Genomic DNA, 15,638 nt, shown 5'->3' on the forward strand with positions numbered 1-15,638 from the left:
GGCCAGAATGGGCCCCATGAGATCTTATTTTTTTAAAAAAAAAGAAAAATAGGAAGGGTGGAAGGAAGCAAGGAAGGGAAGGAGGAAGGAAGGGAGAGAGAGAAGAGGGGAAAGGGTGGGAGGGAAGGAGGGGGGTGTAGTGTGAAGCGGCGGGGCTGCGTCCCGCCACCCGCCTCTGGCTAGCTTTATCCGAAATAATTACACGGAAACTGTATTCTTTTAAACACTGCCTGGCCCATTATCTGTAGCCTCTTATTGGCTAATTCTCACATCTTCCTTTAACCCATATTTAGTAATCTGGGTAGCACCACGAGTTGTGGCTTACCAGGAGAGATCTTAACCTGTGTCCATCTCGGAGAGCAGCAGCATGGAGACTCCTATCGCGACTGCCTGAAGCGTCTCTCCAACTCTACTTCCTTGTTCCCACAATTCTGTTCTGTCTACTCCACCTGCCTAATTTTCTGTTCTTAAAGGGCCAAGGCAGTTTTCTTTATTAATTAACCAATGAAAGAAACATAGACAGATAACTCTCCTCCATCATTTCCCCTTTTTCTGTTTAAACAAAAAAGAAAGGCTTCAACTTTAACATAGCAAAATTACATATAACAAAACAGTATCAAGCAAGTATTACAGTTACAATATTTAAATCTATTTTATCTTTTATCATAACTAAGGAAAGCTATAACTATCTATTTATTCTTCAACTCCATCAAAGACTCCAGAAGGATATAATGCTACCTAAGTAAACAAGAAATAAGTAACTTATAAAACTCTAGAAATGACAGAGACAACTCGCTGCCTGGACAGTCACCCAAAGTTCCTCTGTACCGTTGGGGCATCCATCTTCGGGCTTCAGGCCCACAGTATCCAGCAGACATTTCCATGAAGCAGAAAAATTCCAAAGACAGTTCAGTCACTTTCTGCTGTGTCCTGCAGAACGTCTCGCAGACACTTTCATGAATCAGGAACCCCGAAAGACCATCTTACCTTTAGGCAAGTTCAGCAGTCCTCTCTCTGCGGGTTTTTTGTGTCCAGTTTATGGAACAGTCCAGGCAAGAGCAGTTTCTTGCCCAGATGGCTAACAAACTCCATAAGTAGCCTCTTCGATGCCCATCTTCTTCTAGAAGTAGATTGGTGCTGCCAGGAGCAGACGTGTCTCATTGTCATGAAAAACCCTAAGTTATTAAAACATTAAATGCCATATTCTGCAGTCTTTGAAAGATATGAAGAATGTCTATCTAACTGAAATATGTCTCTACATATCTAGAAAATCTAATAACATGACTATAAGCTTAACTATTATCAATGATTATCCATTAACAACCTATATTTCCTAATTATACATTACAATTTTTAAAATGAACTACAATCACAATAGCTTAATCAAGATCAGAAATACATATACATATAACAAAATTGACCTTAAAATCTATACCAATGCAAATTCATATCTATATCATCTCCCCCTTTAAATGTAAAAGAACATTTATAAACAATATTTGGGAAAATGGGCGCAGTTTTTTCTCTCCAAACTGCTTCCTGCTGAATGGGGGCGCTGTTATTTAGGTCTTTCATGGTGTAACCTGTGTGCTAGGTTCCTCTCAGTTGGCAGTTGAGTGAAGTAATTTTTTGAAGATGTTCACAGCAACCTTTCAGGAGGGCGTGGTCTATCATACCATATTGGGATAGAAGCAATCCACAGAGTCTCGTCCTCTGTGAAAACAAAAGAAGAAACTCTTTTCCAAAGCATCATGTTCTTAAATCCAAATCCTGAAGTCATACCATTAAGATGTCCATTTTGGTCTAGACTGGCAGCCCATATAATGAAATGTCTCTCTGTATTTAGCTCCTTTACAGTCAAAAAAATCAAAGAAAACACAACAAAATACATAATCCAGACTCTCTGTGAATTTTCCATTTTTACGTGGCTTATTTTTACTCTATCACTTTACTTCTTTTAATCTATAACTATCTGTACTCTGTCTCTTTAAAGACTTTAACCTTTTTTTTTTAAGGCATTAACTTTATTCTCTATATTTTCTTTTTCTCTCTTTTAAGCCTACGTGAGCCATTTAAAGGCCTTCTATGTCTGAATCTTTTCTATTGTGAATCTGTAATTTTTTACTATCCAGGAGCATTTCTTAAAAGGTTAACCACTTCTTAAAATAATACGGTACTGCCTGTTTACAGCCAAGTCTAAACCTTAACTGCGCTGTTATCATGGTAATTACGATAGTTCCTGCCTGAGATCAGTACAGTTCAGCATGGCGGAGCAGAGCCAAAGCCGCTACTGCCTCAGTACACAGCAGTCCACATTGGAGCTGCACTCAGCAGTTTAATTTTGATACTGAGCGTGCAGCACAGAAACTCTTTTAATCCAAGTTACAGCCAAATCAGATGCGCAGAGCACTGCGCAGACTGAAAACACCTCTCTCTCTATGGCGGAAGGAATCCGCAAATGCTGTCCCGCTCGCCTAAGCCTGATTCCGCCATCTGCCCAGGTGCAGGCAGGGAGCAGTGAGCCATTGGCATGGTCTCAGAGAACTTTCTTTCCGATCCCAAGCGGGCAAGGTTTTTAAGTGGATTTAGTCACCACGTTGGAGCGCCAATCTGTAGTGTGAAGCGGCGGGGCTGCGTCCCGCCACCCGCCTCTGGCTAGCTTTATCCGAAATAATTACACGGAAACTGTATTCTTTTAAACACTGCCTGGCCCATTATCTGTAGCCTCTTATTGGCTAATTCTCACATCTTCCTTTAACCCATATTTAGTAATTTGGGTAGCACCACGAGTTGTGGCTTACCAGGAGAGATCTTAACCTGTGTCCATCTCGGAGAGCAGCAGCATGGAGACTCCTATCGCGACTGCCTGAAGCGTCTCTCCAACTCTACTTCCTTGTTCCCACAATTCTGTTCTGTCTACTCCACCTGCCTAATTTTCTGTTCTTAAAGGGCCAAGGCAGTTTTCTTTATTAATTAACCAATGAAAGAAACATAGACAGATAACTCTCCTCCATCAGGGGGGACAAATGGAAAGGACCCACAATTCCAATCGTAAGGCAGTTAAGTTGCAGGTACTGGAAGGGGGTTGGTCCCCTCGGCCTGGCTTTAGATCTATTGTTAATCCCAAAGATGAGAGGAGAAAGATCACCAACCCAAATCATCATGGGGAAATTAATTAAAGCAAGCAATTGCTTAAAGCAAGCTTTTTTTTAAATTTGGGTATATGGGCTGCATCCCCCTAAGGCAGGCTTCAAGAGGTCAGCATTGGCTGTGAGGAAGACAAGGCCTTTATAGCTCAGGGGTAGGGAGTTTCCAAATAGAGGATTTCTCAGGCAAAATAGAGTTACAGGAGCAGAATATAAGCGTAGCAATTACTCCTAACAACCTCCTGGCATGGCTGCAGGTTGGCCAGAACAAAGTTGCCATAGGTGGCCATATAAACTTTAAAAACAAAGGTAGGGTTGCAGGATGGTTATAAACCACCTTTTGAAACAAAGACATGATTTCCACTCCTGGAATGTGCAATGCAGAACCACTTGTAGTTTGGGTGACAGGTGGCTCATAGCCCAGTCCTTGAGAAACAGGTTTAATCGTAACAGGAGAGAACCTAGTTCATCTTTGCTATAAGATGGCCCTTTAAGTCTAAGATGGAGGCAGGCTGGTTCTTTACTACCTGCCTAAGAAAATAACCCTGTTATATACCCCCTCTCCTCTCTGTGTCCATCTCCCAGTCTATCACTTTGGGTCAGCACAGGGACAACTTCTCTTGAGGTCTTTAGAAGTAAAACGGAGGTGAAGTCACCAAAAGCCTCATTTCTTCCTGAACTTGTGCAGAACTGGGAACAAATGGTGGCTTCCAGTCTCCAGAATCCTTCTGAGAAGACAGAGGACTCTAACCCCAGCCGTATACAGCCTCTCCCTGCCCCTTCCCTCTGGCTAGCTTTCACAGAGAGCTTTTGGGTTGCCCTGGGAAGGAGCAGGGCTGGGGAGCTTTGTTTCCTCTATGGGCTCTGTGAAAACACAAAAGAGACCACCTTGCTCCATAGAGCATTCACCTTGAGGACAGTGTCTGGGTGTCAGGCCTCTTAAATGTTCTCTCCGAAATTAGATTGTCATAGATGAATTCCAGTAGCCATGATGGCGGATTACCTTTGAAAGATTTGATTTAGCCAGCAGATGCCACAGAGATAGAAATCTCATCAGAGCAAAAGAAAGGCAGAAAAGCCCACTCTGCAAAGCTGCTGCACACACTGTGCGGCTTTCGGCTCCTGTTAGCTGGTGATTAATCTGTGTCTGGGGAAAAGGAAGAAAATCAGAGAAACCTGACAGAGGAGGCAGCCTGAGCATCAGTGATGTGGGCTTTGGTCCAAGCCTTCCCTAGCACTGCCTGAACAGCCAGGTGACCCAGGAGTAGGGAGGCCTTGGCAGGGGGGGCAAGAAGATTGCCATGAGTCCAAAGCCAGTCTGGGCTTCAGAGTCTCCAAAAAAAAATAAACAAAAATAAAAATAAAAAGCCAAATTGTCCGCTGTCACTCCTCAGCATCTTCTCAGAGGGACTTTTAGAGAATTACAACAGATCATCCAATTAAGCAAATGTCCCGTTTCTAGAAATAGAATTGTAGGGCTGGGGATGTAGTTGAGCTGGTGGAGTGTTTGCCTAGAGTCTTCGTTACTGCTCTATTGCTGTAAAGAGACTCCAGGACCAAGGCAACTATAACAGAAAGCATTTGGTTGGAGTTTGCTTACAGTTTCAGAGGGTCAGTTCATGATCATCATGGCGGGAAGCACGGCAGCAAGCAGGCAGGCAAGCAGGCAGGCATGGTGCTGGAACAGTGGCTGAGAGCTTACATCCTGACTCACAGGCGGCAGGTAGAGAGAGAGCAAGTGTGGGCCTGGCATGAGCTTTTGAAAGCTTACAGCCCACTTTCAGTGACACACCTTCTCCAACAAGGCCACACCTCCCAATCCTTTCAGAACAGTTCCACAACTGGGGACCACACATTCAGGTAAATGAGCCTATGGGGACTATTCTCATTCAAGCCACCACGCCTAGTGCACACCAAGCCCGGGACTCCATCCCTAGCACCCAATAAACTAGGTGTACCACCTGGAATCTCGGTCCTTCAGAGGTGGAGGCAGGAGGAATAAAAGACCAATTTCAGCTTCATAGCAAGTTAAAGGCTAGCCTGGGCTACATGAATCCTGTGTCCAAGTAAAAAAAGAAGAAGAAAAGAAAAAGAATAGAGACTATGGGGGTATGAGAAGGAAAGAAATGGGGTTGGAGAGACAGCTCAGCAGTTAAAGCAAATACTGCCCTTGTAGAGGATCTGAGTTCAGATCCCAGTACCTGTGTGTTTTTCATATTTCAGATCATGACTTTAGTATGGGGGGAGTTTTTTGTTTTGTTTTAGCTTGAGGATTTGTTTGTGTGGCTCATGTTTTATTTGTTATAGGTTTCATTTTAAGATCTATTTATTTATTTACTTTATGTACATTGGTGTTTTGCCTGCATGTATGTGTCTGTGTGAAGGTGTCAGTTTCCCTGGATCTGGAATAACAGACAGTGTGAGCTGCCATGTAGATGCTGGGATTTGAACCTGGGTCCTCTGGAAGTGAAGCCAGTTCTCTTAACCACTGAGCCATCTTTCCAGCCCCTGTTGTAGGGTTTTGGTTTGGGGTTGTTTGCTTTGTTTTTGTGTGTGTGGCAGGGGGCAGTGGTACTGAATTGAACCTAAAGCCTCAGACATACTTGGCAGGCACTGAATTATATCCTTCGGCCTAAAATTATAACTTTGTATATAATTTGCATATTTTGTTTAATCTTAAATCATTAGCTATTTGGAGAAATAATGAAAACCTAGATAACATTCCAACACTCCTCCTCCTTTGTTTTGCTTATTTGTTTGTTTTTTTGGAGAGGGTGTGTGTGTGTGTGTGTGTGTGTGTGTGTGTGTAGCCCTTGTTGGCCTGGAACTCACTATATAAACTGGGCTGGGCTTGAACCCACAGAGACCTGCCTGTCTTTGTCTCCCAAGTGCTGGGATTAAAGGTGTGTGCCACCATGTCTGGCATCTAACATTCCTTCTTATGGACAGTCTTAACGCATTTAACTAGCACCTTCTTGTCAGAGGAGACATGGAGCACAGGATAAACTTGGCCAGACCTTGGTTCAAATCCCAGCTCCATCATTCATCCACTTGTCTGCATGACCTTGGGCAGGTCCCATACCTCTGGGTACCACCTGCAACATGGAGGCTCCCATTCCTACCTCACAGGTTTGTGGGAGATAAGAAGTATGTGTGTGAGGTGCCTGGTGCTTCCATAGCCTGGTCACATATTATTTATTATTATTTAAATTGCTTCCATTTTCTGCTGTTATAAATAATGCTTCAGGGAACATCTCTGTGCATAAATCTTCCTCCGCAACCACGATTGTTTCCTTAGGATAGATCCTTAGAAATGGAATTACAAGGCCGAGGCTTCTGCATACATTTAGGTCTCCTGATACATAACCTCAGATTGTTTGGAGACCTTTGCCAGCATTTGAAAAGCTCGTCCGTGTTTTGATAGAGAGAAGGTAATATCCAATTGTTGTTTTGACTGGATGATTAATGAGACTAAACATTTTCTGAAGTGATTATTAGCGGCTGGTACTTATTATGCCAGAACCGTCTGCTCTGGTCCACCCCCTCATTTTCTACAAGAACACCAGGGCCCCCTAGAAGAGAGGCCGGCTGGCTGCTCACAGTTAGTCCCTTCATTAATTTGTTCATTTAAACATGCCATGAGGTCAGCGCTTCCCCTGGGCCAGGAACCCCGCTGAGCCCTCAGAGGTGACAAGACTGACAAGGACTCTTCCCCAGGGAGCCAAACCCTAATGGACAGACAGAAAACAAACAAGCCAATAGATGCAGAAAATAATTCAACACAGAGCCAGGGCTGTCACTCAGCTAACAGAGAGCTTTCCTAGTAGACATGAAGCCTTGGATTGGAATTCCAGCACTGCATAAAACCAGGTGTGGTAATGGTACCCAGCTGTTACCCTAGCACTGGAGAGGGAGTGGGCAGGAGGACCAGAAGTTCAAGGTCAGGAGCTGGTGAGCCAGGTTAACCAGGAAAGTTGCTTTGCCATCAAGCTTGGTGGCCTAAGTACCTACATGGTAGAAGGAGAGAGTTGACTCCCACAAGTTGTTCCCTGACTTTTACACACACGCCGTGGCATCCATGTGTCCATACACTTACACACAAAGTAAATAAATAATGCAAAAAAAAATCTCAGGATCATCCTCAGCTACAGAGCAAGTGTAAGGCTATATGAGGACCTGGGCTTAAAAAGAAAATAGCTAAATATGGGAAAAGCAGTGTGCATTCCTAGGTGTGTAAACTGGACAATGAATAGGACCTGGAATCTGGGAGCCAACACCACCCTGGGGACTCCCAGCCCCTGTCCTTGTGGAACTTAAAGAAACAAAGCCTAGCAGCACTGGCAGCCACTGCAGGCCTTCCCAGATCAGACCTGAGCTGGATTCCAGGGCAGGGAGGAGGCGACCCAGGAACAGAGCAGCTTGTCTTCCACTACCCCCGCTGTGCTAGTTCCAGCGGCCCAGAAGCAAATGCCAAGTGTGAGCCATCCGGGCGGGCATGTGGTGAAGGAGACGCTTGCCTAGTCTGCAAGGAGCAAGCTCTGGGCTGGTTTCTAGAACCATGCAAGAGAGAAACTTCAAAGGAAAAGCGTTTGGGTCGAGGAGTTGGGAGGTAGATGTGAGCCAGAGCGCTGGGAAGGGCTGCTAGGCCTGAGCACTCACGTGAGAGCGCGAAGGAAGCTGAGAGAATCGGCTCATAGCAGAATTCTGAGAAAGTGTGGGAGCAAAGGAGCCATGAGGTCACAGGAGCCTATCAGAGAGCCCAGGCCACCCAGGAGTGGCCCACCTTAGTGTCTGCTGAGATCGTCCCAGGGAAAGGGCCCAGCGTGTGGACTCAGCAGATGGTGTCATGCGTCAGTACTCAGCAGGGCACGCCATCACTACATTTGGGGCTCCTGATCAGGAATGGATACTGGCTGCCGACCAGACCCCTGTCAGTCAAAGTTACACCACTCCAGGGTCATGCTCCTGCCGCCAGCCAATGGTTCTTTCTGTAGCCTTGACAGATAAAAGCGGGAGAAGGCTTGGTCTGTTACAGAACCTAAGGAGGCCCAAGTGATGGTTCCCTCCGGGACATTGTCAGGGAGGGGTCACCCTACCCTGAGGACTTGTTTTAATTCTATCGATGCCCACGCTATGGAGATCTACTGGTGTCGTGGGTGCCTCCTGATGTGATCCTACCTTAGGTATCTGCTGTGGGTGAGAGGTGAGCGATGAGAACTCTGAACTTCAGAGTCTCTCAGTCAAGGGAGTAAGACCCTGCCCTATGCTTCGGGCCATGTGGTTTTATAAAGAATATACATTGGGAATGGGTAGCTCAGTTGGTAGAGTCCTTGCTTGGTATGCAGGAGGCCTGGGTTTGATCCCAGCATTGCATAAACAACATGGTGGTCCATACTTGTCTCCTTAGCTTTGGGAGGTGGAGGCAGGGGTACCAGATATTCAGTGTTACCCTCAGTTACATAGGGAGTCCCTGTCTCAAAAGAAAAAAAAAAGTGCATCTTTGAGAACCAGAAGGCCTGGGTTCTAATTCTGGTCATGTACCTCCTTGCTGAATGACTTAGGCAAGTTACTTAATTATGAGTCTTCATTTCTGGGAACTAACAAGACCATGTATGGCCATGGCTTCTTCTCATAAACAACAAGACATGACTAGCTTAACCACAGGGGTCCATTGCTCTCACTACCATGGGAAGGCTAGACTTGGGGAGGGCAGAAGAGGGGACAGAGTTGCCTGAATGCACACAACCCTGAACATGATGCCCTCTTCTCCCTTCTTTCCTCTGCTCAGCTGTCATCCAGTCACCGGAGCTTGTACCTGCCAACCTGGCTGGTCAGGCCACTTCTGCAATGAGTCCTGCCCTGCCGGCTACTATGGCAACGGTTGCCAGCTGCCCTGCACCTGCCAGAATGGCGCTGACTGCCACAGCATCACTGGGGGCTGCACTTGTGCCCCAGGCTTCATGGTGAGTCAGAAGGGGCCTCTCATAGCCTCCCTAGTCCCTAGTGGGCCAGCTCCCCATACTTTTGGCAATCTGGAATGTGACCCTCTACCTCGGAATAAGGGATAGGACTGTGGCTGTGTCACTTTTGGCATAGAGTCTGTGTCTGAGAGCCCTCGGAGCTGCTCTCTGAGGCTTTTAACTGCAAGGGTAACAGAAGGCATTTGTCTGTCCATGTTCTCGACTTTGCAACTGTCTTCCTCTGTCTTCAGCTCTGCCCTGTCCTCCTGTGCAGACAATATTTTCACAGCATCCTCACCCCAGCTCACAGAGCAGTTTTTGCATTCTCCTTTCTACTTATTTATTGATTCTGAAACAAGGCCTCACTGTATAGCACCAACTGGCCTGGAACTCACTATGTAGACTGAACTGGCCTCAAAATCACAGAGATCTACCCACCTTTGCTTTTGGCATGCTGGGATAACAGGCATGCACTATCAAGCTGGGCAATGATAATTCCATGGATGGGTTGGGGGTGTTGTGTGTAAGGGGGGTGGGATATCCTGAGGATTGAACCTACAGCCCCCCACATGGGAGGCAAGTGCACTCACTGCCGTTAAGCTCCAGCTTTACCCCCATTCTTTCTTTTATTCACGTTTCTGTGTTCCTGCTTGGACCTCTTAATTTTCATTTCAGATGGCTGCCTCAGAGCAGGAACTGATAGATGTCCATTTTCCCCAGCCCTTCCTTCCCTTCCTGCAGAATATTAGGATTTTCCCATGTTCACAGCCAGTGTTGCAGTGAGCATCTTCTTACATTCAGCTCCCCACCCTGCTGTCCCGTTGAATTATTTCCTTCGGGTGAATTCCCAGGTCAGCGGGCACAATATATTCATGGCTCTTGATGGATGTTGCCAGATCACTTTCCCAAAGGGTTATATAAATCTATGCCGTCGCGGGTTGTATATGCATGCGCCTTGTTCAGAACAGTTTTTGCTTGTTTTTTTTTTTTTCCAGTCTTGCTAATTATATAGGTAGAGAATGGTTCCTAAATGTTGCTCTCATTTGCATGTCTGATTACTAGGTAGAGCGAACATTCCCCTACGTGTTTGTTCACTGTTTGTATTTCCTCATCAGTCATGCTGGTCTTTACAAGGTTTGGTTTGGGGGGAAGTTGACACTGGGAATGGGATATGCTCAGCTGGTCTGAAGACCCCCCCATACTTAGGCGTCCCCAGGGACAATGTTCCATTGTGCTTTGAGAAGTGTTTGTGGAGTTGGAGCCTGTGCCCAGGTCACACACATCCTGCCTGTCCTACCTACCAATCATGTGACCTTGGACACGCTCTCTGTAAAGGGATTCTCACCTTACAAGGTTGCTTACAGGCATGAAGAAGGGATTCCTGGAGCCTTGGTAAATAATAGGTCAGATTCAGCATGTCTGTGATGTGGCTCAGGCTTCTTTATATGTCTGATGAGTTCCCACAGGCTGTGGGTGCTGCTGACCAGTGGTCCTCACAGTGGAGGGAGCAGGTACATAGCAAGGTTTCCTTCCTTCTTTCCTTCCTTCCTTCCTTCCTTCCTTCCTTCCTTCCTTCCTTCCTTCTTTCCTCCCTCCCTCCCTCCCTCCCTCCCTTCCTCCCTCTCTTCCTTTCTTTCTTCCTAAAGTTATTTGTTTTTAAGATAGTCTTATGTATTGCAGGTTTTCCGGCTCACTAGATAGCAGGGATAACCTTCAACTTTGCAGTAGGCTGCTGGAAGGACATTCTGTCCCTGTCCTAACTTTACTGCTAAGAAATGTCTATGACTTTGAAATGACTTCTCTCAGGTTCCAGGTCCATCCTATACAAATGTGAACACAGAGGGGAGGAAGAACCCACTGATTTTGTTTTTAGATAGAACCTTATGTAGCTTAGGCTAGACTTAAACTATGTTGCTGAAACTGACCTTGAACTCCTGATCTTTCTACCTCCATCCACTTAGTGCTGGAACTACAAGTACACACCACCATTTTATGTAGTGCTGGGGGTTAAACTCGGGGTTTCACATGTGCTAGGCAAGCACTTGGCCAACTATGTCCCCAGTCCTGAGGGGCTGATTTCTGAGATGGTTTACTAGGCAAACTTCATGGATGCATTGGCGCACCCAATTAGGGACCGGTTGAAAGTCATCATTGTCTGGTAATGTACATTGTCACGGACCTGTTCATACTCTTCCTCCTCTGTCCCCCCCCCCCCCCCGCTGCCCCCTGTTGTCTGCACTGCTGCTCAGAAAAGAAAATGGAGGCTCCAGGAGGGCTGGAGAAGGGAGCATTTGTCTGTCCTTGTGCTCTCTGCCCCCAGCCAGGGATCCACTGGAAGCTAGGCTGCTGCCTCCCATCTAGAACGGAAATGACTTCCTGTCTTTGAACTTTGCGGGGCTTGGTGATCAGATCATCAGCAGCCTCTCAACATTGAGTCCTGCCTACCTGGCACTCTAAGCTGGCGCACAGGACAGACTGTGAGCAGACTGTCCTGGTGAGACCCCATGAATTTCCACTCTTGCTCAGCCTCATTATGTACCTGGAGAGGCTTTTCTGGGGCCTGTGGTGCTGGACAGGGGCTGCTGGAGGTGATTAAAAAGCAGTCATTGTTCTCAATGGCCTGACTCATTCCCAGGAGCACCAGGCTCCAGGGGGCCAAGCCATTACTCCTGCCTTGCCCCAGTTTCTGAATGATGTGACTTCCTGCAATTAGCCCACTTGGTAATATGGGGGATGGGACCATCAATCAGCAGAGTAGACTAAGCCCAGTCTCCCCCAGAGCATCCCACAGTCAGTAATAATTAGCAGTGCCTTTGTGTTCGTTGATTTGTGACTACATACCTGCCTGTTTGCTGAAAGATTTCACGGCACAAGGAATTAATAAAGAGCTAATTTTAAAAGCTCATTTCTGGGTGTTGGAGATTTGTCCTAAACTTGGCAACATTGGCCAGGCTACTTTACCTTGCTGGACCTCAGTTTCCCTACCCATGTAGGATGGGAGGAGTCTATCAGCTGTGATTGAGTAGCAGCAGGGTAATGAGTGCGTGCTAGACAAGCACTCTACCTACTGAGCTACACCCCCAGATCCTTTCCAAGGGCCCTTGAGAAGGATGTGAGGGCAACTTTATGAACATTGACCCTGTGAGAGCTGGGAGGGTCTTGGGCTGAAGGTAAACATGAATGGCGCTGATGAGTTAGGAGAGAACTGCCCTTGGGAGCTCAGGGACTTGACAGCCAGGTAGTCTCCACTCCATGAGGCCATGGGGACACAGGGCAGGAATAGACATGGGCTGACGCTGATGACTCCTGATGATTGTCCCTTCAATCCTAAGACTCTGATGTTTATGATGCCAAGGACTTGGGGTGTGGTAAGGCTCATCAGACACCCACCCAGCCATCAAGGACCTTGTCCCATCGTAATGATACTCAGTCTAGTGGAGAGCACTCATTGTGTTCTTGCTGCAAGCATCATCTGGTTTATGTCTCATGAGAGCCCTACAGACATATATTTCCACTTTCCTCAGCTTGCAAATGAGCTGAAATTTAGGCAGGGAAAGAAACTTGGCCAGGATTAGAAAGCCAGAAGTGGCAGGAGCCACTACATGCTCGAATGGTAATGAGCATTGATCGACGAGACACTCCAGAACAACACAGACCAGAGTTCAAATCCCAGCTTTCTACTGCCGCCTTTGCCTATGACAAGTCCTATATCCTGTTAAGAAGGATAAGATGAGGCCTGACTGTCCTCATCTGTGATAAGGGGCTTTGTGGTGAGAGTAGGGTGCTCTCCATATGAGTTTGCAGATCAGTGTCTAAAGTACAATAGGTACATGCTCAGATGCTAAGCGATGAGGGTAGAGAGTAGATGCTGTTTTTCTCAGGTCCAGCACACTTGTGATAACCAGAGGGTATCAGAGTGAGCTGCACCCAGGCATCCCAGGAGAGACAGATTCATGAGCATATACCCTGCTAGCCTATGCCAGCCTATACCAGCCCCTGTGGGCCATTCTGACTTGTCCCTCCGGAGGTCCTGTGAAATGTCACTGTCATCATGGGTAGACCATGGGTAGGAGAAAAGAGGGTCATTTTCCGTGTTAGCTTAGCCTTGGCGAAAAGATCACCCAGGGCCTCCATTGGTGAGGGGTATGAGGCCTTCCTGATGCGGAAAAATAATTACTGGGATAGAAGGCAAGAACTGAGTTATATTTTGGGTTCTGCTCATGTTTTAGGGTCTGTTTCTCCTTTGGAAAAATAGGAATGAAATTCTCAACCCAAAGGAAGCTCTGGGATAGCAGGAGTGCTTCAGACGGGGTCGCCCAGGATTTCAGCACCTTGGACAGTATCATTCGCCTCTGCCGGCTACTCTACCAGATAAAGACAACGCCAGCCTGGAGGAGGGGCAGGGCAGTAGGGAGAATGCCATGTTAAAGTCCTGGGGTACCTGTAGTCCTGTCCTGGCAGTGTCTCTGAGAAGAAGGGGGGCCCTTTCTTTCCCAGTACTGGCTAGAGAAATAGCTCAATTGTGGTCAAGGGGGCAGGCCACGAGGAACCATACACACTCCTGCAGACTGGATACATTTTTTTACCCTTCTTTGTGATTCCTCATTGCCACCAAAGGAAATATTCACCTCTGCTTCCGTCATTCTCCAGTCCCAGTTCATTTGTTGTGTGACCACACGTGACCTTCTTTGCCCCAAACATGTCTCTTTTCTTTCGTCCTTGCTGCACCCCCATCTTCATTGCATCTGTGAGCATCCTGTCCAGCTTTCCAGACAACCTCTTCACAAAACTTTCCCTAGAGACTCCTCTCTGTAGGACTCACAGTCAACACTCCTTCTGTGTTCAAAGCCCATGGCTCCCACTCAGTCTGCCTTAGTCTGCCTCCCTGAGGACAAGGGCCTGTCTCCCCTAGTCTCATACCTCTGAAACACCACCCACTCTGCCTGCCACATCAACAGCTTGCTTGGTGAAGTCCTTAATGAATGAAACCCTTGGGAATAGCAGTATTATTAACATGGATGTTTCCAGACTGACACCTGTAGTAAGGGGGATTCGAGCCACTTGCTGGTGAGGTTGGGGCTTGAATCTTTCCCTACTTCCATGAGCCTCTCTGAGGTTTATTTATTTTTGTTACATTTATTTATTTTTGTGGGTTGCATGCATAGGAGTCCGTTCTCTCCTTCTACCATGTGGATTCTAAGTATTGAGCTTGGGTCATCAGATGTGGTGACAATCATCCTTCTATCCTTACTGCTGAACCATCTAGCCAAAGCCCTCTCTCAGGGTTAAAGCAGTAACTGAAGAAGCTGCCCTTCAGCACCACCTCTGAGCTCCTGGAGCAAAGGTGTACCTTAGACGACTCGCCTTACATAGTGTAGAGGTGACAGAGACTTGGAACCAGACACTCTGCCTTCAGATACCGGCATCACCGCTTTTTATAGCTATGTGACCTCAGACAGGATACCATCTCTCTCTGCCTGTTTTTATGATATGTGAAAAAGGAAGCGGTCATAAATCCCTAGGATTCATATGCTGATCAAGCTAATTTGTTGCATGCAAAGCTTGTATTAGTCATCTTTCAACAAGTGTCAGCCATGATGGCCATGCTTAAAAGGTTGATGCCATTGATGCCGATTGATGCCGCTGATGCCCACTTGAAGAGGCCTGAGAGCCTGTCTGGGATGCAGATGCAGATGGGATGAGAAGAAGTGAACCCTCAGCTGCAGCTTCCTCCAGGGTGGAAGCTGTAGGGCAGCCATGTCCCCAGAAAGGACAATAGGCTTTCTCAGCACGGAGGGAATATGTCTAATTTCTCAGCCCTGAGCATGTCTCTGCTACCCACCACACCTCTCTTTTATTAAGGCACTGATAGAGCCTCCTGCACACTTGGGTCTAGAACTAATTGCTGTCTCGACAGTGCCTGCAGGGAGCAGGCTGGAAGGTCACAGCCAAGCTGCAATGACTTGATTTCCCAGTCCCTTCCTACATTCTCCTCCCTGCATGGAGCCTTCAGGGGCCAGGAGATAAGGGGTCTTTCTGGCTATTCCTCAGCCTGATGCCTTCTTTTAGTTCTGGTTATAATGGGGACAGAGAGTTCAGCAGACAGGGCAGAAGGGCCCAGTGTCCCCTCCCGCAGGACTCAGGGCCCATATTTCTCCCTAGGATGACAGCATTTCTATTACCTTAAAGGGCTCATCTATTCATGCTGCAATTTTTTGAAGCCTTGTCTGCCATTATTGAGCCCTGCATGCTGGCGAGGGGAGCGGGCACTCCATCACCCAAATGAACCAACTCCTTCCCGCATTTTTCTCAGCGTTCTCCGCTCTGTCTATAGGTCATATGCAAAGCTCAGCTGCTTGGGCTAGTGAAGGAAGGTGGGGGCGAGAGTTACAAACACCAGATCAGTGGGGCAGCAATTGAATTTTTCTCTACACAAGGTCTCTAGGCGTCCTTTAGAGATGTTCCTCCCCGCGGCTTTCCTCAATGTGTGTGGCTCTGGAGTTGGAACTTCAGAGTTGAGGGCAGGTGTGGC

The 15,638-nt window shown here is 47.0% G+C and overlaps 1 protein-coding gene across 13 annotated transcripts in view; it reads left to right on the forward strand.

The window, feature by feature from the left end:
* Positions 1-15,638, forward strand: part of Megf11 (multiple EGF like domains 11) — a 213,141-nt gene that overhangs the window by 150,092 nt on the left and 47,411 nt on the right. For all 13 annotated transcript variants that reach the window (XM_038323239.1, XM_038323231.1, XM_038323232.1 and 10 more), the window contains one exon: positions 8,935-9,109. In XM_038323239.1, coding sequence (XP_038179167.1) covers positions 8,935-9,109 — 175 coding nt within the window. The remainder of the gene's footprint in view (positions 1-8,934; positions 9,110-15,638) is intronic.

Source organism: Arvicola amphibius, chromosome 3 (assembly GCF_903992535.2).
Source record: "Arvicola amphibius chromosome 3, mArvAmp1.2, whole genome shotgun sequence".
Lineage (NCBI taxonomy): Eukaryota > Metazoa > Chordata > Mammalia > Rodentia > Cricetidae > Arvicola > Arvicola amphibius.